Source organism: Paralichthys olivaceus, chromosome 5 (genome assembly GCF_024713975.1).
Source record: "Paralichthys olivaceus isolate ysfri-2021 chromosome 5, ASM2471397v2, whole genome shotgun sequence".
Lineage (NCBI taxonomy): Eukaryota > Metazoa > Chordata > Actinopteri > Pleuronectiformes > Paralichthyidae > Paralichthys > Paralichthys olivaceus.
In genome coordinates this window covers 14242388-14268126 of record NC_091097.1, presented here as the reverse complement: position 1 = coordinate 14268126, position 25739 = coordinate 14242388, and the positions used below count along the sequence as shown (strand labels likewise).

At 41.8% G+C, this 25739-nt stretch overlaps 1 protein-coding gene across 5 annotated transcripts in view; it reads right to left on the bottom strand.

Moving 5' to 3' along the window:
- Nucleotides 1-1497: 1497 nt before the first annotated feature.
- Nucleotides 1498-25739, bottom strand: part of cep112 (centrosomal protein 112) — a 93927-nt gene continuing 69685 nt past the window's right edge. For 3 of the 5 annotated variants that reach the window (XM_020101885.2, XM_069524711.1, XM_020101886.2), the window contains 5 exons: nucleotides 25062-25211; nucleotides 12670-12759; nucleotides 5327-5428; nucleotides 3451-3515; nucleotides 2476-2849 (listed from right to left, as the gene is read on the bottom strand). In XM_020101885.2, the coding sequence (XP_019957444.2) occupies nucleotides 2846-2849; nucleotides 3451-3515; nucleotides 5327-5428; nucleotides 12670-12759; nucleotides 25062-25211 (411 nt within the window). In that variant the 3' untranslated portion in view covers nucleotides 2476-2845. Of the gene's footprint in view, nucleotides 1561-2475; nucleotides 2850-3450; nucleotides 3516-5326; nucleotides 5429-12669; nucleotides 12760-12861; nucleotides 12909-25061; nucleotides 25212-25739 lie in introns of those variants that run through there. The other 2 variants (XR_011241009.1, XR_011241010.1) reach the window with 2 other exon arrangements.

Here is a 25739-nt window from a genome sequence, read left to right as displayed (position 1 = left end):
CTTAGTGACTACATTTACATGGACCCCACTTTTGACCTAATTCAGAATGAGACATTACTTCGCCTGTAATACATGAGTTGCTGATAGACTACATTCATATTCCTGTTTACATGTCACAGAGCATCAGTAAATGTCAACCACTGTGCAAACTTTTAGACCACAACAAAAAAAATCTTTTCCTTTATCTCTGTCGCTAAATTACTGACATTTTCAGTTTCATTCCAGACATAACTAGAATTCTGCTGAATATTGAAACAATCTGTGAAAATAAGAAATCAGCCTGCAGCCCTGGTGTTTATCAGCTGTTGTTCATGTCACCTCTTCCTGCTGCAGGAGTCGGATTTAAAGCAAGACTGTATGTGTTCTTTGGGAGTTACACAAACTTTATCCTGATCTCTACGACTTACTCGGCCGAGATTACAAGACGGACCTGCTGGAGACTGATCAGAGAGGCTGAGGGATGCAGCTCGGAGGAGGCAGGCTCTTCAGAGCAGGTTTTAGGACTTTTGTCTTCAGACAGTGAGTTTAAAGCATGAGGACATTGCTGACACAAGAATCACATGTATAATGTTATGTTGCAATAGTTATGAAGCCTCTGCGTTCATCTTCCAGAAACAACAGACTTTTCTAAGGCTTTGTGCTGAAAGACAAAATTCCTGTTTCTCAGATGTCAGTCTGACTGTGCTCTCTCCTTTCGTCTCTCGTTTTTTTTTGTTCTTCTCCCTCTCTCTGTGCCTGGGCAGCAGAATCAGCACATCAAATAAATACAGAGAAGGCTATAGTGTTTCGTTTGGAGACAGCGAAACAGGTCACGGACAATGGGAACACATGGAAATGCGTGAACTGCGGGTATAAAATAAGAGAAAGCAATTCCAGTGAAAGTTAAGTGTAAGGGCCTCTTTGAAATCAAATCCGATTTTGGAATTTAATAACAGTTCCAAACTGTTTTCCAGTTCCTTTTTGAAATGATCAGTATTCGAGGCCATGCATTCCTCACCTACCAGAGACACACAAATACCAGTGGATGAGGGCTCATTATTCATCCCATTCTTGGTCCACCAAATGTTATTATCGTCATAAAACCCCCTCACTCCTGGAGGAGCCTTAGACACACTCACCCTTGTCAGTTTATGAGGTAAATCAAGCTAAAACTAACACAGTCTAATGCAACAGTGCTGCAATAAATCATCTCTTCATGAAGGTCAGAGTTTTCAGTTTTTATTCAAACTGTGCTAAAGGTGTTGATCCAACGGTGCTTTGAACTGTGTTCCATTTTATGTAGAGTTGTCTGTTAGCTGTGTCTCAATTCAAGGGCTGCATCCTTCAGAGGACGAGGTCTCGTCGGCCCACGAAGTCCACCTCCAGTTCAACTCTGACAACACGTCTGGACACTAAAATGGGATGAACGTGGCTGGGACGCTTTAATTTAATTCAAATAATTTGACAAAATACAGTAAATTAATTGAGAAACAAGCTAACGTGATGTTAGCTGGCAATATAACATGCTAACTTGATATTTTTAAGATCAACATGCATTGTCTTTGCTGTGGCGTTGTTGATCTGAAAAAAACAAAAACAGAGCTAGCATGTTATATAGCATTTATCAAATTTCCCAACAACACTGAGTTCAATTCAACTTCCAACAACAATGGTGTCCGAGCAATGTTCAATACTTTTTAGTATTCCCCTGGATACACCTCTGTTGCAGTGCATTTTATTGTGTTGTGAGTATTCGCAGCATGTTTTCTATTTGCCGTGCATGCTTTATCGAGTTGATGAAGACGTTTTCTCCATTTGCACGTTTCGCATCCATTTGCATGTGTTTTCTAAAGTTGCCGTGCGTTGAGCTGTCAGGGCCACTGTAGAAACATCACACATGCATTTCAAAAGCATCATGAGCTACATCATGTAAAATGATCAGTTGAATTAACATATGATAGTTTAAACCAACAGTGAACAATGAAACTGCCACAAATACAGTTTCTACTGCACAACTGTTGCTTTGGACTACATTGGCTGTCAAGGTGTTCCTAATAAACTGATAAATGAGTGTACAGTGGCCATTTCATGAACTCCAGTGTCTGATTGATTCAGCTCTGGTTTGAGTGGAGCCGTTGGTAAAACACAAAGTGGTGGCAGAGGCAGAACCAGCAGGGCCAAGGACTGTAGTGTTTGGCCAGAGGTTCAAGCAATATAGTCACAGCGCTCTTTATCTGAACCACAAACCCCCAACTACTATTTACAGTTCAAATGAGGGCTGGGGCAGAACGGCGATGCTAAATACTGATGGGGGTGATGGGAATTCAAGGTCTTTGACTTTGTGTTGAGTTACGCAGCTAATCTTGGTTAACGTGCATGATGTGGTCGTATAAAAACAAGGGCAACACAGTGAGCTCCCTTATTAAGGGATTAATTATGAGGTATTTTAGGCATGAAATCACATGCAAAATAAAAGAAACGCATGACAACAGAAAATGATGAAAAAGTTGTTTATTAAAATGATGCATTTTGGTGTGAATATGGTAAATGATGCTGTCTATTAAATATCAACAGTATCAGTAATAAAATAGAACAGAACAAAGAAACGAGTTGAGAACATAAAAAATATTATTTTTACAAAAATACAAAGCAAAAGTAAAACAGGACAATGAATAAATAGCTCATATGTTAAAAAGTATGGGAGTTGACAGCATGTCACACTTAAACATGACCAGGTCCAGGGGGATGACAGGTGTGTAAAAAACTTTATCAGTTAAAAGACTTGAACAGTCAATGATGCTCACACCTGATTGGACGTCTTCTCCTTCATGTTCCTTCGTAGGGGGAGGCTGTGGTTACACCATCGTTACCTGAAACAAGTTGAGTTATTCCACTGTTTAAGCACTGAACCAACTTAGTTCTACAGATAAACAAATTTAGACCAACTCTATTTGACTGATTATGAGATTTCCACTCACTTTATGTTCAGAGGTAGAAATAGCTGGTTATTAATGTGATGACTGATAGTGTTAACAGACATGTGCAGTGATGTGAGCGGCAGCTTCATTTGACGGAGCTTCTCATCACTGCACATGTTTAGATGCTTTTAAAAAAAGACAGAAATGGCTCTTACAGTGTGATGGAAACGAGGCAAATCAAACAGGACTGGAACCCGTGAGAGTCAGACTTCACTGATGTAAGTAACACATGGTAGACTATAAGTTTATTGTCAATTCTGGATGTTCATACTCATCTGTTTGCTACAGTGGCCTTTAAGTGCAAATAAAAAAACCAGCAAAAATCAAACCTGCCTTTGTGATTTGTCACAGTAGTTTGCACTGTCAGAGGTACACTTGCAAGGCATTGAGGGATTCACATATATGAACAGTACAGAAGTACAAACGTCCACATGAACTCTGTACAGGCGTGTTTGCACACATGTTTCTATACAATCTAAACAACCATGCTAACCTCCTGCTGCGGCAGGCATCCAGGTCTTCCTGTAGCAAAGACGCTCTCTTCTGAAGGAAGTTAACCTGCAACACAGACACATAATGCAAAATGAAGCACTGAGGAATTGTTTTGAATCTGATTACACAAGTAGGAAGAAGGCAACCAGTGCATCAGAAATATAGAATTGGGATGTGGAGAAGGAATGATGGCTTTACGTCAATTGTGCCGTTGGGTGCAGGGGGTTAGCTCAGAAGAGGAAGGTGAAAGAAAGACTTAGTTGTTGAGTCCAGGGGTCAGGACAACAGGGGTTGGGGGTCAGGAGATTAGGTCAGAGGGGTTGAGGCACAGAGGGACAGAGGGGAGATTATGAGCCAGGTTAGTCGAGGTTAGGAGGCTGCGAGAGGAGGCAGCACCATTCTTTTTCTGGGGGGGCTACAAAGCTACAAAGTTTATTTATGAAGTGTCTTTGGCTGACGTGAAAATAAACCCCATCTACATTTACACGGCATCTCCAGCCTGGCAGCGTTATCACGGACCCAAAAGAATCTGTATTGTTCTGAGACTACCGTACTGGAGCCGAGGGTGCATTCCTTTCTGTGGGGGAGACCTCAGGAAAGTTCTAGCATTTCATTTGGCACTTCACAGTCAAGTAAATGCAAAACCCCACCGAAATGTGGTCGGACGCCCGAGACACCGAGAAAAATAATGCACTTTCATGTGCAAAACCCAAGACATTGTCAACGAGAGGAGCGACCACTCTTGTCATTAATTTCATCTTATAAACATATTTGATCACGGAGCTGTGGTATGTGCACTGAAACAGGATCTTAGCAGATCTATTAGAACGAGGCAGGGGTTCATGATGAGCCCATTTAACAAAACCTTGTACCACCGTTACAGAAAACCCTCTTTTGTTTATAGTAGAAATGCTGAGAAAATGAAAGCCCTTTATTGAAATTCATTGTCAAAGTGGGTCCGATGAAGAAAGACACATGGCTCCGAGGAACAACCTGGCGAGATGAGTGTGGTTTTGCAGGGGGTGATTTTGTGATCTGATGGAGAGACAAGTAGAGATTAAAGTTTATAAAGAGGATTGGCAGGGAGACGGGAGCGAAGGCTGTGATCGAGTGTTTCACCAAAACCAATACCAAAGATATCTTTAGTCTCCAAACAAATAACTCTCGTCCGGGTTATGTTTCCGCCAGTTCGGTTGATTAATAGCAGGGGGAAGTGAAAGATAACTTTAAAAAGAGAGGGAAGCAAGATTCCAGAATAAGACTTTCTACCTCACATGGCCACAAACTGTCAATTGTCAAAGACTTTGACAATCTATCCAATCTACATTATCCAATGTTATGGCAGCTTGTAGTTAAAATAACGTTTGAGATTTATTTTGGTAATTATTATTATTTAGGTTCCTTTCTGGTCTACTGAGGCGCCGCCCCTCACCTGAATAGGAACATTTTCCTATTGTGAATGTGTCTGACCCGTACAGTCTTCTGCTGAGTTACTTCATTTGTGAAAGGCTCAAAGTCAAACTCCGTAAAATGTCCGGACATTTGTGTCTTAACACAGCTATGGTCAGATTTCAAGTTGTAGCAGTTTGGTCTCTATTGAAGACACGTTTCACTGGTTGAGTGCACTTAGACACAGAGAGAATTAAGACTGAGTTGTGTGCTAATATCTGATGGTTCATACATACCGTAAATCAAACTGCATTTGTATGAAGTCCATACAGTCAATGGACAGTGTTTTAGGTAAACCCAAGAAAAGTTGAAAGTAAGTAAAAATTAGGAAGGAATGTTTCATATTTTCACTAGATTGATAGTGCTGCATGCTTCTTCTCGTTCTGCCTGTATCTGATTTATATTTTTTGTAAGCAGTCTGTTCTCACCTGAGCTTTGAGAGAGGTGATGGTGTCCTCCAGTTCCTGTCGGAGCTCTACTGGCATCAAGCCTTTGAGCTTCTCCTGATACTCCTGACGCACCACGGTCACCTGAGAAGACAGAGGGACGACAACCAAGCAGAGTCAGTTAACTTAGAAGAACAGCTCACAAAATACAATTCATAACTCCAGATCGCACACATCAAATGTATATGTCTGTGTCATCCATGCACATATACAAACAAATACAAACTGTCAAGCAAATGAATAACTCTAATCAATTAAATCAGTGCTTCAATATATCAGTAATCAGTGGATATTGTTGCTGAGTGTCTCTGCTGCCCCTTCACATCCACACTCACACATGTACTTTCAAAGGCGGCAAACAAATGAACAGCTCCTTTGGAGGAGGCACACTCACTCACACCAGACAGTGGGTATCCCCTCTTTATTCATGGCTCAGAGTATTCCCTCGCTCTTCACAGCTCCTTCACATCTCCACAGGGGGTTCGCAGACCGGCACGACTCTCTCTGCACAACACCCCCTACTGGCTGCTAATGACTGCAGCCAGATCTGACACAATGCATTTATGGGCTCGACACAGCTGGGTTTAGAAGAGGACAGGGCCACGGTGGAGGGCAGGACACATCAAACACAGCAGCAGCTCAACAGCTCGCTAGCTCCACTGGGGAGGACCGGAGGAAGTCTGTCTGGGGCTAAATTACACTCCACTAAACCAAAGTCTGATTATAGAAGTTGAAAAGGATTTGGTTAGCGCAGCCCCCCCTTTCACCCACAAACACACATGAATGGATGCGCAGGCGCACACACACAAACGCACACGCACGCACCACCAACACAGAGGCCTGTCTCCATGACTTCAGAGGACATTACATTGCCTTACATTCATTGACTGGAGACTTGTACTAATGTTAACTAATACTAACCTTACACACACCCTAAAACTTTAACCTTAACCTAACCATACTCCAACCTTTAAACATAACCTCACCTTAAAATGTATTGATTTACATTATGATGACTTGCTTTTTGTTGCATAAGGAGAATAAGTCCCCATAATATTGTGACTGAATAAGTTGTAAGGTCCCCATAACTAAAACTTAGATCGCACACACGTTTGCACAACTTTTATTATTAGGACTTTGGATTGAAGTCCATTCATTGTGGACAGCCTAACCAAAACCATATCCCTAACTTTAACCATGACCAACTTATGTGCAACCCTAAACTTAACCTAGCTACGATTCACATCTTAATCAAGGCGTGAATCCAAGGGGTCTACTAGTCCTGGCAAGGTCAGTGCTGGAAAAGATCCTAAAGAGGAAACAAAAAACGAATACAGGCTGAAAAAGAGTTGCTGACTCAATTAATTCTGAGTTTGATGAATAGTTTAACAGACCTGGACGAATCAACGGGGGCTGCGAAAAGCAACGGCTTTCACCCTCATATTTCAAGGTGTAACCAGGGTAGATTCCGAGCATTGTAACTGACCATAATGTGTTTGACAGAAAGTCCAGCTAACATCAAGAATATCCCCACGCTCCCCCAGCTCTCATCAGCCCCCGTCTTTAAAGCGAAGGGTCTGTGAATGTGGTGAGGAGGAGGGAGAATGACAGGTTTTCTTAAAATAATTTTCCTGTTGTGGATTTCACTGATTGTTCTGGCTTTGGCTAATTAATCTTCCTGGGCACAATGAAAGGGGAATCGGGAAGCACTTCAAAGCAAGGCTCCGTATAAATGATCCCAACATGAAGCAGCTCACTTTGTGTCGGCACAGTGTGCAGCAGATTACTCTGCCGCAACTTGCCAAATTTTTATCAGGCTCTTTCTGCCCTGCCAGGTCAATAACACAGGTTTACAGAAATACGTACTTTACTCGCTGTGTGAGAATAAAGTCAAGGATAATTTGAGAGTGACTTTTTCAAACAAGTGGCAAAAAAAAAAAAGGTTTTCAGAAGCTTTAATTTAAATGTCCAGGAGTTAAAAAATGAGCTGAAGCTACAGGACTGCAGATTTTCGAAACGTCTATCTCTATCTATAGCAGCTTCTGTAGTCATAACAAAATGGCTAGCCAAGACAAAACACACTCCACTACCTCAGACCAAAGCAATAAACAATGGTTGAATAAACACATCCCTTACCAACCACTCTGAATATAAGTCTTAGATTCTTCAAAAGCCAAGCTTCTTAGTTTTGCATTCTTGGTTCATGTATGGTGCAGTCACCGCAGCAATGAGAGATCCGCTCTGCCCAAATTACAAGCTCCTTTGTGGCGATGCTGTCTCCATTTTCCTTCCCATACATTAGAATGGGCAAGGCTACAGCGGCGTATTCACCGGGACTCACGGAGAGCAACGGGGACGTCTGGATACTGTACATACAAGTGTTCAGCTGATCAAACTGGACAAGCCATGAACGTTTGCTTTAACATCGGCAGTAAGAGAAACCATGAGCTAATGTACTGAGTGATACAATAAGGTTGTGTACCTGGCATCTGTCCTAACGACTTCATCGACGTGACCAACCATTCAGACAGGAAAGTATAATACAATTCCCCTTGTATTGCATAGTAAAAGTAGTATAGTTAGCAGTTAGCATTGCTTTTGTATTATTGCATCACCCATAATATATGGGCAAATCCATGCGTATATATTATTAAGCATGTGATATAGATCTCTGCTGCAAAGTCGTAGACCAAAGAATTTGCAATCACATCTTTCCCCAGCATGTCTAACTAAAGCTCCGCCATAGTTTACTATGCAGTGTGTGTGGGTGGAAGCAGCAGCCTTTGTCTGTAACAACACCTCTGTTGTGGAAACGTATGCAAGGCTAACAGACACAGGAAAAGAGCAGAAGAAGACAAGGTAATGCACCTATTCAAAATTTCTGACTATGCTGTCGCTCTCTTTCAGTGGTGTTTAAACACTGGAGCATCTCTGAAACTCCCCAAAGATGTCTGACTCGTTCCCTGAGAGACATGTTTCGCCTCCTCTTTGTCCCTTCCAAAGTCCCTCCTCTCACATGTCTATTTTTCTCCAAGCAAACACACATTTTTCTCTTCAACATCTTTTTACAGCAAAGACATGTTTGTTTTTCTGACAGGTGGCAGGAGGCATGTGATGGCATCTGGGGGAAAAAAAGCCTCCTCACTATTAGGACAGATGTTGGACGCCTTTGAACAATACTGTTGATCAAGCCTTGCATGAGGTTTTGGTCATTGAAGGACTCCAGATGAGAGCGAGCACAAGAGAAAAGAGAGGAAGGGAAACACAGGGAAGAAAAGTGAGCTGCTATTTTTCAAAGCAATCAAAAGGGACTTTGACTTACTGGAGAAAAATCAGGTTTCATCTCCACAGCTCTTTTCAAAATGAGATTTTGTTTGTTCCTGATGAAGCAGGATTCTCTAGTATTGAAGACTGCAAGGAGCTGCAGTCGTTTTCCCCTCCCAGTTATCTTAAAGTGATAACATTTCATCTATATATAGTCTTTAGATTGTGGTTTTGACTTTCCCTTGCGTTTGGTACTGTCACATGGTGTGGTTTTTGACAGCTGCCAGCAGAAAAGAACAAGCTCTCAACACTTTCAACGTTCAAATGAAGTCTGTCACATTCTTGGGAAGCTTGATGTATGCTAATGAATTTTAGGTGTGTGTGTGTGTGTGTGTACAGGTTTGCGTGGGACGGTTTGTGGAGTTGGGGGATGAGTAGCTGCTGGAGAGCCATTTTTGATAAACCCCGTTGTTCCAAAGTGACAAAAACCTTGTCAGGAACAAGGGTGTACATCAAAAATGACGCCACTCATGAAGTTTGCACCGCCACATTCACAGAGTTGGCACTCCGAGAGTTCACCAAGAGGCGATTTTAATTCAAAAATGCTTTGCTGCCAGTGGGAGAAAAAAAGAGGCCGCTTCAGAAAAAAGGAGAGAAAAAAGGAAAAAGACAGGAGATTAGAAGCTGCTACAGATCTTAGGGAAGTTGTTAGAGATGGATTCGGAGCTGCTGATGTAATGTACCTCAACAAAAACAGCACAGGAAAAGGATTGATTCCACAGAACTTCAGTTCAACTCCTCTGCATCAATACTGAAAACAGCTGCAGAAATTATTTTTTTTATTCAACCGAGTTCCCATGTTACAGGAGGATACATCTTTAAAACGTGTACAGTTCACCGTGCTCGCTGTATCGTTACGTATTTATAAAAAGAGCTGTACATCCTGCATCTCTTCTCGAGGAGAACTGAGCCTCACAGTGAGCTAGCGAGCTGCCATTTTAAAATAAGGGAACCTGCGAGCGCCCTGCAAACCCCTCAACCCCTGTTCTTCAAAAAACCCACTAACATTGGGCTATTGTCTGTAATGGGGATGGGTTCAATCTGACACAGGTTTTAATTGGCTGCGGCTCTGATTGGCACTGAAGGTGAACGCACTAATTTGGCAAGACATTGAGGTGAGAGAGCGCCTCAGTTGTTTGTGAGTTTGAACATTGCACAATGGGGGGAAAAAACCGAAAGGCAAACTCCTCTACTGGCAATGGGAAGGATTAAATCGCCTTTTTTAAGTAGGTTTACCCACGTTGAAAGAACCTGCGTATATTTGCTAATTGTGGTTTGAAGGAGGAATCAAACTGGAGAAAAAAACCCACCGACACCCACTAACATCGAACTTTCGTCTTCCCGGGCCAAATGACTGCAGGATTGGACAGCGTGCAGCCCTGAAATAACTTTGTATAAGGAATTCAGTGGTCTTTTTCCAAACAAATGTAAGATAATGAACAGGATGTGACTTTTTTTCAATCTGAATTGGGGAGTTAAATTGTTACACTGTTTTTCTACAATTTTTATTTGACATTCTTGAGTGTAATGTTAACTACAGTGCATTAGCATCAGTGATTCTGCAGCTTGATTCCAAGTGAGGTCAACTATATCTTTGTCCCACAAATGCTTCTTCTCTGGTTGCCAGAATTTCCTGAGGAGCTTTGCCTATTAATATTTCTTAAGGATAATGAGATGAAAAGGTTGGTGGATTTTGTCAAGATGCCCCCCCCAACAGCGAGTTGTTTTCTCGTAGGTTTGATGTTTTCCATGACATTTTTATGATGAATATTCATATGTGTTATGCTCATGTGGAAGTGACGAGGCTCAAGTGTTTCCCAGAAGCTGTCCGTCCTACAAGAGACAGCGTTTATCTGGGCGAGTCAATTTAAACATCTCCTCTTCCACTGCCTCTTCTTACTGTGATGAAGTCACACTTGATGTCAAACCGTTACCTGCTGCACCTCATTAAAAGCTCTTACTTTAACTGTGTGCGTCACATCTCCAGTCTCACATGTCCTGTCTGTTCAGGCAGCGGTTTCAGCTTTGACTTCACTGAGATTCCTTCATTCTTATCCCACCATGACTCGCTTCCTGCTTATTTTGTCACGACAACACACTCTGCTATAAATTAGCGAGATGTGTTTGTGGCAGAGAATCAAGAACTGTCAAGTATCTAAAATTGGTACCAAATGCTTAGTCAGATTCTTGTTTACTGATTCTTTGCTTCAACATATCGTCTGGTTTAAATTATAATGTTGCTGATTTTATACCAGAAAGAAGCATCTTTGGTATCTGTATGAAAAAATCCTGATGGCAGAATAAAAAAAGATCAGCCATACAAGACTAAGATACACGCATCACAAATACTGGTGGTTCTTTAATTGAACTTATTTTTCAGTTATGGCAAAATCTACATCATCAAGGGCCAAGTTTATTTAAAACCTTCACAATCTGGAATAAGAAACCTCTTTCACGAGGGCAGAGAGTCTGCAGTAAATCGTAAGATGCTGAAAATTATCTTGAAAGATCCAGATTTTTTTCTTATTTTTTGTCATTTGCTCAAACACAAGAAGAGATTATACCATACTGCATGAAAATAATCTGCTATGGTAGTCGACACATCAAAGAGCAGGCATATAAAAGAGCATGCACATTTCTTTTAACGATCCTTACATTTCCACCACATGGCACACTGCTGTGCAAAAATCTTTATTAAATCAAGGGATTTGTTGCAATTGTTCATGCCTTTGTGTGAGTGAATAACTCAACATAAATCCAAAGCCTAAAAAGAGAAATCTAAATCCGCATACTGATAAAAAGATCTGATGTCATAGAAGTTAGGGTCAGGGCTCAGCTCTTCCTAAGGCCACTGTTGGAGCTCAATTCCGCCTCAATCGTATTCCCTTACTGACACATACATGGACTTGTAGTTATAACTCTTCTTTGCCCCTGTAGACTAGCGGCCACACAGACAAATTTATACAGATACAAAAAATTGCGGGGTACAAGGACACCTGCAAGAGCCTTGCATAGAGTCATATGTTCAGATAGGGTCCACATACCCTATGTGCCCTGATAATATCTGAATAAGAAGAACTTTGTGTTGGTGGTGTCCGCAGCCGTCCATGTGTGCATTCGCGAGGGAGTGAAATTGAGGATTAAGTCGCAGGAAACGGTGCGCAGCGTCTTTGGGACTGGGTCAGTGACCAACAGCTCCTAAAAACCACTGACCCTTTCCTGCAGATTTATGACGGCCAGACACTGAGGTGTGTGACGAGTGTGTGAAGTGTGTACAAGGGTCAGTAGGCGGATCAGAGTGGACACGGGAATGAATGCCTATGGTGTACATACCAGGGTACAAAGAAGAGGCTCCTGTGTGAGTGTATTCATTAGTGCTTTCTTCTCTGTGTGTGTCAAGGTCAAAACAGAGCCTGATTACAGGGCATTCTGGAGAGCCATGGGGAGTGTGTGTGCATACAGAGGGTTCCCTCTGAACACAGGCGGTGGTGGCATTCCTGGCCCTAGGCGCTGGCTCTTGAAGCCAAATCTCAAGGAATTTGGGAAATGTGCGAGGGGGCATATCTCTGGCTCTGAACAGGAGAATGAGATATGGCAGAGTGATGAGGGGAGGGAAGAAACGTAGAAGAAGAATCTATTTTGTTTGTATTTTGTGGCCCCCTGGAGGGTCTAGTAAGGACAGCAACTAAGGGGTGAGGGGCGTGGGACAACAGGTGTCGAGGGTGTTGAAGAGTTCAGTTGAGGTATTCGAGAATCCAAAAAAAGGAAGCCGGAATTAATAAGAAAAATTCCTATAGATGATGTGTGCGAGCAAGAAGCAAAAAGAAGTGTGACGAAAAGGCTGAGGGCAACGAATGGAAAAAAGTTCATGTTGGGCAAGCGAGGTGATGCAACGCTAATGGTGAGGAGCAAATGAGTTTGAGTGAGAGGCAGTCTGCCTCTCTTGTACAACCATGAAAATGAGAGAGAGAGATGGAGGGGGGACAGAGTGAGCGTCTTACCTTCTCTTCAGTCTCCAGCTCTTTGCTAAGCAGCTTCTTCTCTGAGCAGTGCAGCTGCCTCAGAAGACTTTCCACCTTTTCCTGCAGAGCCTGGGGAAAGGGAGAGAGAGGCAGTGTTGTCAGCTGACCAACGGGAAAAAAAGCAACTCGAGATCTGTGTGGTGTAATTGACCCAAAGTGTTATAAACACACCTAAAGTTTCATTTGCACAGGGAAGACACTTGACTCAGGATGAGAGACTGATCCAAACCATGCAAAAAAACAAGATGAGAAGAAATTCCAGACACAAATAGAGGATCAGTGAGGAGAGATGCAGACTGTGATTAGTTATCATGTGTTAAAGGGCTAATAATAAAATCATGATAGAAATTACTGGGGAGCATCCCTTATTAGGACCAAACTTAATTTTAGACACACAAGACTTTCTGACTCATGGAATTAATAAAAACGTCCTTTGCTTTTGTGAAGGAGCATTTCTTTAAGGATAATTTCTTTGAAATACAAAAAGACATCCCTTTTCATTTAGTGGATAAGGACCCTTTTTTATGTGGACCACTACCTTAGTTGATAAAATTCCCAGCCATGGAGGCAGAAGAAAACATAGCTTTACAAGATTCAGGCAAGAAAGAAGGAAAGAATGAAAGAAAAGAACTGAAAAACGAAAAAGAAAGTGCACTGTGGGTGTTTGTGTGTGTTTGCAAGGCAGTTTTTCCCTCTCTGCCCGTAAGTGATAGCAGTGGAAAGAAACTAGCAGTTCCTGTGTGTGACACAGAGCCAGATGTTTTGAGTGCACATGTGGACACTTCGTTTTTGATTAGTCTGCATGAAAAGCAGAGAGATATATGCACAGACACACACATACACCTTATCATAAAAACACAGACATTCATTCCAACTTCCACACACACGCAACCACCACCAAGTGTCAGGGCCACTGTCTAGCATCAAAATCCTCAGTGTTTCTCCCCAATGGAGTTGATTGAGGAGTCCAGGTGTTGCCTTGTTGATTCTCAGAGCTGAAGGAAACCCAGTCCAGGTGACAGCCATGACCGCCTGATCTACAACCCACTGTACTGAAATAAATCACACACTGAGTGTTAGGCTTCAGGGCCAGGATGAACTTCAGGGTTGCTTGAGCCTCTGACTAAAAGAGGAAGGAAGCGGCAACAGAAAAAGAAAACTGTTTAAACTGTTGTGGACAGTTAGATATTCAGTAGATATAGAGTTCGATACAGTAGATCATACATTATATTTCTCATTTTCTGACATTTAATCATTTTCTTTTAATAATTTTAAACACCTACATTGCACCTCAGGATGCATCTACCACCCAAACTGCACTGACACACGTAAATTCCCTTTTTGCTTGCAGTGATGGAATCCTCGATCAACACACATTACTGGACTGTTGTGATTCGGGAGCACGGTGAGGTCAGTTTCAGATCTGCAACATGAAAGGCAGCTGGTCTCCAGCATGCTGATCCTATTAATCAGGCTATTTCTCAGGCAGTCACGATCCCATTACAGCCCACATCTCCATCCAGTGCACCCCGTTGCCTTCGATTTCATCATTTCATTTTGTTTATTGGTGAATCAAAGGCTGTTGTGGAGCTCACACCATTTACACACGTTTGTAAATTGTAGTGGTCAAGCCGTGTGAGAGTGGGTTTTTTATCCTTCTTTTCTTTTGGAGTTTGTTTGTTTGGATCAAACGTTGGAGGCTTCAACCAATGCTTGTTCTCTTTGACTGGGGTGAAGATATGAATGACCAAACTGCATTGTGGTTGTGATGCGTCACGTTGCTTGCCCTGTGTACAACAGAAGTTATGGAGAGATCACATTTTCATGCCGCAACGGAAATGCGTAATGTGAAAGAGCTCAGCAGCTGGCTAACCTGGTGCATGGTTATCTGGTTGTGGATTTTATATCCTGTGTATTTCTCTTCACCATTACGCTGATAGCTAGCATGGCACGTTCATACTTCACAGTTTCACAGTAATTTGTGGCATCCACATACGGCTGTTACCAACTGCTTGAAGAAACGGTTCTACTTGACTCTGGGTTCCAGTGTAAACAAGTGGACGGACGAGATATCAACATGAATCATAATCAAGCTATGCTCTGTAAAATGTAAACAGGAATATGAATGGAATATCCTATTAGCAACTAATGTACACAACATAACCACAATAATGTATTTTTCAGACGAAGGTCAACAGTAGGACTATTGGCATCGATGCTAATGTAATGAGCGCCACAGAATGTGATCTACAGACTGTAAGGATTTTTGGGATAAATCTCAGATGTTGGGTATAATAAATAAAAATCATACAGCAATTAGCACACACCAACATTATACTGATGATAAAGATTATTTCTTGTTGAGTGTCTGTGCCATTACTTACATTTACCCTAATGTCATCTATTCTTTCAGACAGCAGCACAGCTAATGCAGAAGATGAGAGACCCCAGTAAACCAACCCTGACTTTCTAAACCACCGCTTCTGATTCACTGCATTGTGACACAGCCTTACTGGACCAGGTCTTCTGGGAAGCAAAGCTGACTTGGTGTGCCTCACTACTGACGTGTTCCTCTCTTTCATGTGGGTTCTGTATCTGATGTGCTCAAAACAACTCTGAGGAAAGGAGTTCAGCACTTGTCACTTCATTAATAGAAATATATGGGATGATTCTGCTGACGAATAAAAGCTCTTGGTGAGTCAGAAAGGACCATGGAAATATTTAGTCATTATCGCTGTCTGGCATGGTGTTCACATTACATTGTATTTAGGGCTGGGCTTATAGGCACACAGCAATAGATATGAGACCACGTCTGACAGACACAGATATCAATTAAAAATAAAAGACACAGCAGACAGGTGTTAACATCTCTCCAGTGCTGACCTGGAGGCAAACATCTCAAATGAAATAATTTGCACATTTCTATCGCTTGTAGCAATAATTTCTGAAATCATTTATAGGTGAATATAAGTAAGGACATTTGTATGAACAATTCTACAAAATAACTAAAAAGGACTTGTCGCACTCAGGTACCGGAGCTGTGGTTTGATGCCATTTAACCATTTACTTCCTGACTGTCTCACATTAACACAAAATCCAGGATGTTTCTATAGTATTGAGTGTGTAAAAGTGTGTGAAGGACTGTGTATAGAGGATCAAGCTTAAGTGTTCCCAGATGCTAAGGGTGATATGGTCTTTATCAGCCATGAAGACTGGGATCATTGAGAACAGGCCAGGAGGAGGGGGACATCAGATTTCCTTAGGGACAGATGAGGTGAGGGGGGGGTGAAGGATAATGGTCCATGAAGGAGAAAAATTAAACAAAATAGAAAGACAAAGGCCTGTGAAGATGAGACAGAAATATGACAATATCAGAAACTAAAGAAGAGAAAGTTCAGAAATAAGAGAATGAGCAACAGCAAGATACCGATGAGGAGGAGGAGGGGGAGGAGGAGGAGGAGAGGGACATGAAGGTGAAAGAAAACACATGGCCAGAGTGAAGAGATGGGGGCAGCAGTGCACCTCTGCTACACAGTCCCACAGTTGAGAGCTTCAAGGCCCCTCTCACCTCTCCATCAGCAATGTGCCTCTGCCTTTCATTCCAAAGTTTTGCTCAAAGGATAAGCGAGGCACACGCGCACACAAGCACCAACAAACACAACGCTCAGAGCGATCCATGCAGGTATAGGCATGCATTAATATTAACAGCAAAAGTTCTAAAAATGTGAGTGCTACACTCAGTCAAATGAGTGTGCGATTCTAGTGTATGCACACAAGCACACACACAGAGAGACACACCAATCCCTGAGTCATCTTTCCTGGGTGGTCCTCGTGCTCAGATAAGGGAAGCATGTTTCCCTAGGGTGAAGTTAAAGCAACAGAGGGCAGGAAAAAAAGCAAAGAAGCAAGACGGGAGGGTAGAGTGGGAGGAGGAAAAAAGGCCAGGGGCCTCTTTAAACTTGGTGTTTTGTTAGGAGCCGGGCTGCTCTTCATGTGCGGCGGGGCCTTCTATTTGCAGCGTGCTGTCAGAAGTTTCTCCCAAAGTCTGGATTAAAGAGATCCTCTAATGACACTGAGGCTGGACGACTTCAGACAGCAGCAAAAACCTCACACTGCACCGCCTCCAGCCAAGGACACACATGCACACATACACATACCAACACACACACTGACAAGCAAAGGGCTAAGAACAGATACATACACATGGGGCACAAAGCACATAGACATATAAGCAAAGACAAAGTATGTGGACTGCGCCCCCACACACACCAGCTTTAGTAGAACAAGGCGGAGTGTGTATGTATGTCTACTGATCTAATAGTAAATAATAAAGGAGGTGCTAACCTCAAGGAGAGATGGATGGCCAGAGAGATGAGCACAGACTCTCTTTTATCTGCACTTTTATCAAAGGATTGTGGGAAAGGTAAAAAAGTGAGTGTAAGAGAAGCTGGAGGAGGAGGAGGAGGAGGAGGAGGAGGAGGAGGAGAGAGGTCTCCCTCCTGAGGTGTTAGAGAAGAGAAACTTTTGCTTTTGCTTTGCTGTCTGTCTGTCAGTATAGGAATAAAAAGACATGCTTTAGCAAGTCGACCAGGACAGCCCCTGTGAAAGATATCACTGATATTGGTATGAACTGACTTGCTTTCTGCACTTTGATGCTTTTCAACACTTTTCCCAGAGTTGATTCCAAACTGAAATGGGAAGATACTGCGATGTAGTTTAACTCCTGTGGATGGCAAAAAGAACAGTAATCTTGTCTCTTGCAGTGCGTGCACACATGGCAGCACAGTTATGGAGGCACCTTCGCTAGTACTCATGAAAATAGTAAGAAGACAATTGCTGCAGTAATGAAGACATGTTGCAACTGAGCTATGCCCACAGGGGGAACACACTGTTCTCTATCTTTCCGTCTCTGTCTCTTTCAGCTGCTGAGACCTAAAGTAGAAAGAGAATAGGAAACAACTCTGTAATGTGCACCATATGCCGAGTGTGCGTGTTTGTGTGAGGGCTTACATACATATATTCTGTTTATCAAATACTATATCGTTTAATTGATGCTAAGTTTAGCAAAGTTGCAAATGCAATACAGCCTTAAACTCTCGACAAAGTGTTGTAAAATATACAAGAGATCATTCATCCACCATCGAATGTTCCGAAAAACATTCACGTAAGTTGCTATAGATATGAGCAGGCAACAGTATGTGTCTGTAATTAGTCAGTTAGTCTTCCATCCTGTTGACCAAAGCATTACTGTAATTTCAATAAAAACTAATCAAAAAGGTGGTTCTGGTTACAAGTAATACAATGGATATTAACCCCAGACCTCTATATTAAGATGAATGACAGGACTGCTCACCAAAAGTGAAGCCAAGGTGTCTCAATCGCCCCCTGGTGGCTGGCTGCAGTAAAGGCCATTAACCACCTCTACCATGTTAGCAGATGGGATTTGGGCCAAACTAAAAGGTCAAAGTACACATAAAATGTGTTTTTACTCAAAGGTTATTTTTGTCATTTTAAGTAGTTCTTATCACACTGATGTTCAAGCGTTTCTTTTTCTGATAAGTTTGGTTTTAATCAGTTATTTGAGGCTATAAAAACAGGAGGGAAACATCATGATAGATGGCTGAAACTGACTCACACATATATTGGTGGGACCTTGGTAGAGTGGCTCCTTCCCCCTATCGCTACTCCACAGACTGGTAGAAAATGTTCAAGATGACAGCTACACCACACAGATTACGTCGGTGGATCTCACTGCTCTCATTAATCCCAGTTTTAAACTACAGAAAGGTTTCACCTAAATCATAACAACTTGATATGGTATGTCAGGGTTGTGTTTTGGGATGTGTATTTTGTAGTTTTTTAACTGTATTTAAAATTATATTTTTCATTTTCCATTGGATTCTTCAAACGGGGGCAGGACATATAAGGCCATTATGTTTTTTTATTATGAGGCCTGTGGTTTAATGAGTAATTTCCCTTTGTTGACTTGAATGGAGTCTCTCCTCTATGAGCTGTTCTACTTCCCACGTTCCCTTGTAGCATCCTGGAATGTTATCTCTCTCCTGCTTCCACCTCCTCTGATATGTGGATCAAACACTGGCGGGAATTGGCCCACACCCGGAAAGTCATCAATCAGCCAACACAATGCACGAACAATACACTCATGCACGCGCACGCAAATATTTACGGGGACATGAAGGCATATGGGTGCTTATACAGACACATGAAGACAATTAGAGATAAAGAGAGAGGGGGATCCATAACTTCACACATACTTATACAGATACTACATCCGCACTACTACGGTTTCATTTTTAAAATGCATTAACTCTGCTGTGGATACACCTGCCATCCACATACTCCAGAGTTTTAGAGCCACTTAAATGGAGAAGTTTGAAATTGGAGTATGGACAGAGTATTAAACTGATACCGAGCCTGAATTTTCATATGAAAATATAGCAGTATGGTTGTAGCCTAAATTACATCATTGTTAATATAAAGGACAAAACAGACCTGGAGCACAGTTTTAATGACAACTATAGTCTCCTCAAACCCTCTAAGATTTATGAGCACCATGGCCACTCAAGTGTAGCCAGACTTGCTGGGTTTGTAAAATTACACTAGACTCTAGTATTCACACTTGTGAGAGGACACAATAGCCGAAATCTATTAACTGGTTGTTCAGTATGTTTAAGACACTTAATTGGATGGAACACAGCATGTTAAGAAATGTTTGAAAGCTGCACTAAGCAAATTAAGTAACTAACTAAACAACGTCTTTAGATCTTAGAGTTTTTGTGTAAATTGTCCACGAACACATTTAGCAAATACAATGCAACAAAGGCACGCTAATGTTATCCTCTCTTCTCAACACTTTGTAAAAGTCCATTATTCAGTCAGCTAACAGCTATGTGAAGTACTGTAGGTAAAACTATTTGCTAATGCTCAGTGTCATCAATGGTCTCTATATTTGCTTTGTCCTTAAGTTAAGACTAGAGAAAGATGAGCAGGGGGATGTGAAGGAACAGAGCTTTTCTCTCTCTCAACAACCATGGCATAAGTTCTGGTTAGCAAGGCACCAAGACAAATAACCCAAAGTAGTAATATGCTTCCATATTACAAGGAGCCATTTCCTTCAGTGTTAATGTGGTAAACATTTCTTGATATACCTTTAAATAAAAATGAAAAAGTAGTGCTCATGGAGAGAAATAAAAGAAAGTGACACAAACACATCAGTAAACAAATGTGTAGTTCAAGGTTGACATGAAGAACATGGACATGTGTTGAAGGACGTGAACAGACAAACGAACAAAGAGGACAAACATACGCACAACGATTGAAGCAACTCTTTGCCTCTGCAGCAGAGAGTATCCAGCACACCTGTTCTTGATCCACTGCTGCCATTCCTTCCCACAGGCAAAGTCATCCTTTCAACCCCCTCAGAAACTAATGCATATATAACTACATAACTACAGACAAACTGCAGCTGCTACAACTCGGCTTGTTGAATGTGTGCATGTTTGTGTGGCTGTGTGCGCGCTCTGGGAACTTGTCCCTTGTTACTGGTTCGCATGCATAAAAGTAAAGCATGGAGATCACATGGACGACATCTAGATGTGACAAAAAATATACACACCACATTGTCCTGTGCACAAAGACCAGTGCAGCTCATCTATTCACTCTGATCCTCAAACTGAGCGAGACAATGGTCACTGTTGCATTATGTAATGTGTCTGCTGTCACTTTACCCAGAGGCCACTGCAACAGGACCTTGTCTTTAACTAGCACCAGAAGTTACTGCAGGATGGGCCACGGATCCAAGGTGTGTAATGCCTGTCTGTCCGTGTGTGTGTGTGTCTGTGTGTGTGAAAACACAGGGTATGTGTGGGTGTTTGTAGACAAGGGCACTAACTCAAAGCCATGTTTGTGGGCGAGTTTGAGGGACAGAAATATACGGATAAATACTTAGTGAGGAGAAAATAAGAGAGAATGTAGGCTCATGTATAAGAATGAGACATGAACAATATGTTAAAGGTGTGTGTGTGTGTGTGTGTGTTCGTGTGTGCTTGTGAGCACACGCACGGCAACATTCAGCAGGCAGAGAGACAGGAAGCACTGCTGTGGGGAGCAGGAACAGCGGTGCTGATCAAAGCCCAGGCGGGTGACACTATGGGCGGAGTGCCATTGTTTATTCACCAGCCACCTCTCCCTTTTGGCAGGGTGAGGTGAGCATGTGTGCTTGTGAATGTGTGTGTGTGTGGAGACAGACATAGAGTTTGAGACAGAAAGAGTTGGAAGATACAGACTTGGAGATAGAGGGTGTGTGTTTGTGTGTGTGAGAGAGAGAAGAGACACGTGTGTGTGTCAGTGTGTGTGTGTGTCTTTGTACCTTTTTCTTGGCAGGCTAATGTGGGCTTGAGGTCTGTCAGATTTGGCAGCTGCACATTTCAGGGAAGTGCACACGCACACTCATTCATAGAGCCACGCACACTCAACATGCACACACTGACAAATATGCACACTGCCTGTGCATATTGCTACACAAACACACACACACCATGCACTCAAGTAATTCCAATAACTTCACGATTAATCTCAAACCCTTATGTCTCATCAATGAAAAAAAAAATCCATCCACAAATGGAGACACTTCACCGAGGTACCACATGTACAGAAACAGATGACATCAGGAAGTGAACACTAACCCAACGGCTGGCTGCGTCCCAACGCTCTACACTGGCTTCCTCTATATTGGTTCCCATTTCCCTTATCTGATATGAATAGACAGGACAGATGAAAGCAAATACGTTGCTTTCATCTTGCTTTCACCTTCCACGGTCCTTTGACACCGGCCCGGTTCCAATGCATTAAAGCTGCTCACTCATGCCTTGTTTACTGTTATGAGATAATTGGTAAGCTAAATATAACTGGATCAGAAATAGTGGCCCACTAACTACTCTGACCACAGCTCCATAAGAGAGATCATTCATAAGAAACAAAAGCAGGAAGTAAGGTTAAACACTGGAGGGGGAGTTTTACAAAATGTATTTACCAAAGAGTTAAAAAGGCTAAAAGCTACAAACCTGGTTTTAGAAACATTACCAGTGCGTTCATATTACATACAGTTATTTGTTTTAGTGTTAATATGAAGAAAAACCCAAATTGATCTTTAAATTTCACATGAGAAGGTCAAAACGACAAGCAGCTCCGTGCCTTAATCTATTCAGTCCCCTGCTTTTGTGTTAACCAGCCTGCAACACACACATTGATATTTAGTCTATTTGATATACAAGCAGAGCAAAGCAGCACCAATACAAAGCCAGTGTCCACGTCTGTGACGACACGCACGCACACACACGCACACACACACTCACACTCACAACATGCTCCCACACACGCCACACAAATATCCTACTCCACCTAAACATCACTTACACAAAAAAAAAAAACAGATAATGAGCATACTTAACTGTACTACCGTTGTTCTAAAAAAAGGGGTTTACGAGATACAAAGGTCTCTGCAGTGAACAACCACATTTAAGAAGTCACAAGTACAGTAGAGCCACAGAAGGAGCTAAATTCAGGCTGGAAATGGCAGAACACGGCTGGTGAGGAGGAAAAAAGAAGGATCTGATTTGGTGCAGCATGCATTCAGAACAACTGTTTTGGGATTATCCCAATTCAAATGCGCAGCTAACTTTGATGTTATTTTCTTCCCCTCCCATTGTCTGAAGCCCCTCGCTCTCTTCATAATCCGAGCCCTTTGAAGTGAGCAGCATGGAAACAATGTCAGCAGGCGACACACTCCCTCTGATGGCCCACTGACAGCTCTCCGCCATCTCTGTCTTTCTTTCCTTTCTCTCTGCCCCTTCTTCTCTCGTCCCTCTGTTTGCTGTGTCAATCCTTTACATGTACTCCATCCATTCTTTACCTCTCCCTGTCTTTTCTTTAATTGTTTACTATCTCAAACTTCTCCTTACGCATACTCCATCTTGTTTCTTTCTTTTTTTTTTGTCTCTTTATTTGCTGTTTGACCGATCTTACCTTCCTCTCCCCCACTGATTCTCTTCTACTCCTCATGTCTGGCTTTTAATAAGCAATTCAACCACTAATTGGACTCTCATTAGCGGGTGGTTAATACAGCAGGGATCATATTAATGAGGACACAGATAATGGAAACTGAAAGCTTCTGTCTGCTCCCAACACATACGCCAAGGCTTGTGTCTTGTTCCCTACAACAGGGGAGAGAGTGTGTGTGTGTTGTGTCACGGTACAGTTAGATTACAAGCAACAAAGCTACAATATGAGCATGTGAAGCCAATAACAGCGTCTCCCTTAAAATCAAGAACTCTCTGGAGTAAACAAGGGATGAATTATTGTGTAATGTGCCTTTAAGTGTACAGTGCGTAACTGCAGCATAGAATAATGTTTTTGTCGTCCATTCAAAAAACAAACACTGAGAAGGAATAAGTAACTACTGTTTTCATTGAAATAATAGAATAAGTTCTTATGACTCATGAGCATCAGTTTATAAGTTGATATTGAGTTACTAAAGTATAAAAAAGCAAACAGCTAATCTTCTGCAATGTGTGTGTGTGTGTCTGTATAGTCCCAATGAAAATTAATTTGTGAAGCTTTGTTGATCATATCCCGAACACAGTGCAAGAATTAAAGTGTCAGTTTATAAATAAAGCGGCTGTCAGACATGAATTCTAGAAAATGTAAAGAAAATTATGTCCTGACATTTTCTGGTGTTTGCCTTTCACATTTGAAGAACGCAGCAGGAACCTAAGAAGAGCATGCAGGAGGCGGGACAAGATGTATAAATTGGTAGCAACAGAGGAAATGATATTTCAGACAGTTCCTCTAGTTGTGAGGCAGAGCTCAGAATAGCTATTACAGAGCAAAACTGCCTGCTTTGAGAGAGAAGTCAGGTCTGAGTGAGGGGAGGGGGGTTAGGCTGCTAGGGCCTGCAGGGAGAGGAGATATACAGGGAGGCTCACAGACCTCAATACTTACTATATGAAGCAGCTGCAACCACAAACAGACAAGGTTGAGTTTGGAAACATGTCTTGATCCCAGACACAACAACTCTTTACTTAGTGAGCCACACCCAATCAACTGACACTGTGTGGTTTTTGGGGAAGAAGACTGAAAGATCCTGTGATTGTGAAAGAGAAATTTGCATGGCGGAGTGAAAAAGATTGGGGAGATGAATTAATCATCCATTTTTATTTATCTGGAGTCATCTGGAGAATTATTAAGCAGTGGCATAAGTTCAACATGGACATTTTTTCTTAAAAAAAGACATTTTCATCTCTAAATATGAATATCATTAACTAACTTGGCTATAGATTAGTCATTTTCTAAAAATGAGTAAAAAATAAGGTTGATGCTAAAAAAAGAGCTGTGTGTAAAATTGAATCTGTAAAAGAAAATGACAGTAATGATATAGAGAGGTTTTGACTTGAGAGGTGGGGTGCGGCGGACACAGCACACAAGCCACTTTAAGACACTATGGAGTTTGCAACAAGCCATAAAAATGACATAGCGCATGCACAAACTGTGACCATGTTTTAACAAAATAAAAGCGACCGGTGTCTACCTTATAAAAGTCAAATCCAGACAAGGCTTTTTTTTAAGGTTTACTGACACACCCCACCACCTCCGCAGAGAACAGTGATAAAGGACTGGAAGTACGTAAGACTGCCAAGAGATAAGAAAGACAGATAAAACACTTTCCAACTTGTGGACTGACCAAGGTGAAGTACAGATGTTGCTAAAGGTACAAGTTTCAAACCGCACCATTAGTCAGTAGTAGAGTGAAAAGAATATGTATTGATTTTGTGAGGCTGTAAGTCTCTGAGTCAGTTGTGACATTTTCAGAAACTTTTCCTGCCAGCCCCAAGGTAAAATGTCCGTGAACCCATGTGAGAAAACAGACCGTCAACATATTTTGTTGGAGAGGCGGCTCTCTGCAGTTTTTTCATCAAACTGCCTCATGTCTAATTTTAAAGTAATTTGAACTGAAAACACACCAAATTGGGTCATTCACTTCTCCAACATTTGATCCAACATGAAAAAATACGTTTTTTATTCACTCGTCTCACCAGATTGAGCCATTTACCTCTACTTTAGTGCTTTTCCACAAAATCAACTCGATGAGGTAAACACTGATAATACAGTAATATTGCTCTGGGTGTCAAACCTATTATACCTATCTATATTAAGTGTAGAGGAGAGGCATTTTATATACTCAACCAGTTTATATAAAAGAAGAATATTGGAGCAGAGACATTTAGTTCTGCATATCATGATTGCTGATAGAAGTGTTATCAAGTGAGTGTTCTCTTAAGTGTCTCTTCACTGACCTTGTTGGCCTCATCTGCACGGTGAGTTATTGTCCTCCGCTCCTCATCCCATCGGGTGTTGGTCTCCTCCAGCTGCCGCTCCATCGCTTGCTGCAGACGAACAGCCTCCTCTTTTGAGTCACATACAGATGTCTGTAGCTCCGCGATAAGCTAGAGGTAAGAAGAACATGAATATGGACGTTTTAATTTAATTTTGAATCGTTGAGGATCTACAACAACTGGCTGATGGACAGAGTATTGTTAAGGGCACTGGTCACTATAGATATGTTTATATTTGAAACGTGTGATGCAGTCAAAATGAAGAGAAAACCTGCTGCCGGATGCAGCTCAAGTACTAAACAAATTCCATAAAAAATTCTGATTTGCTTTATTTCACAAAATGACTTGTCCTTGATTAAAAGGGCATTTCATATTTGTCATGCAGCGCAGCAATCAGTGGTGAGTTGCGTGACCAATGCAGAGACTCATGCAGGCCATTTTCTGACGCTATTACATTTAGACTATACAAGACTATTTGTAGATGCTACAATATGATGGTATCTACGTGCCTCAGGCTACAGTAGAGAAGCTATAGGCTTTGCTCAGAGGAACCTCTATTCCCCACTTCAGTTACTTCAGCACACTCAACTCAGACAGGTGTATGGTCAAAACAAAGTTTGTTAGAAAAGACTGAAATCA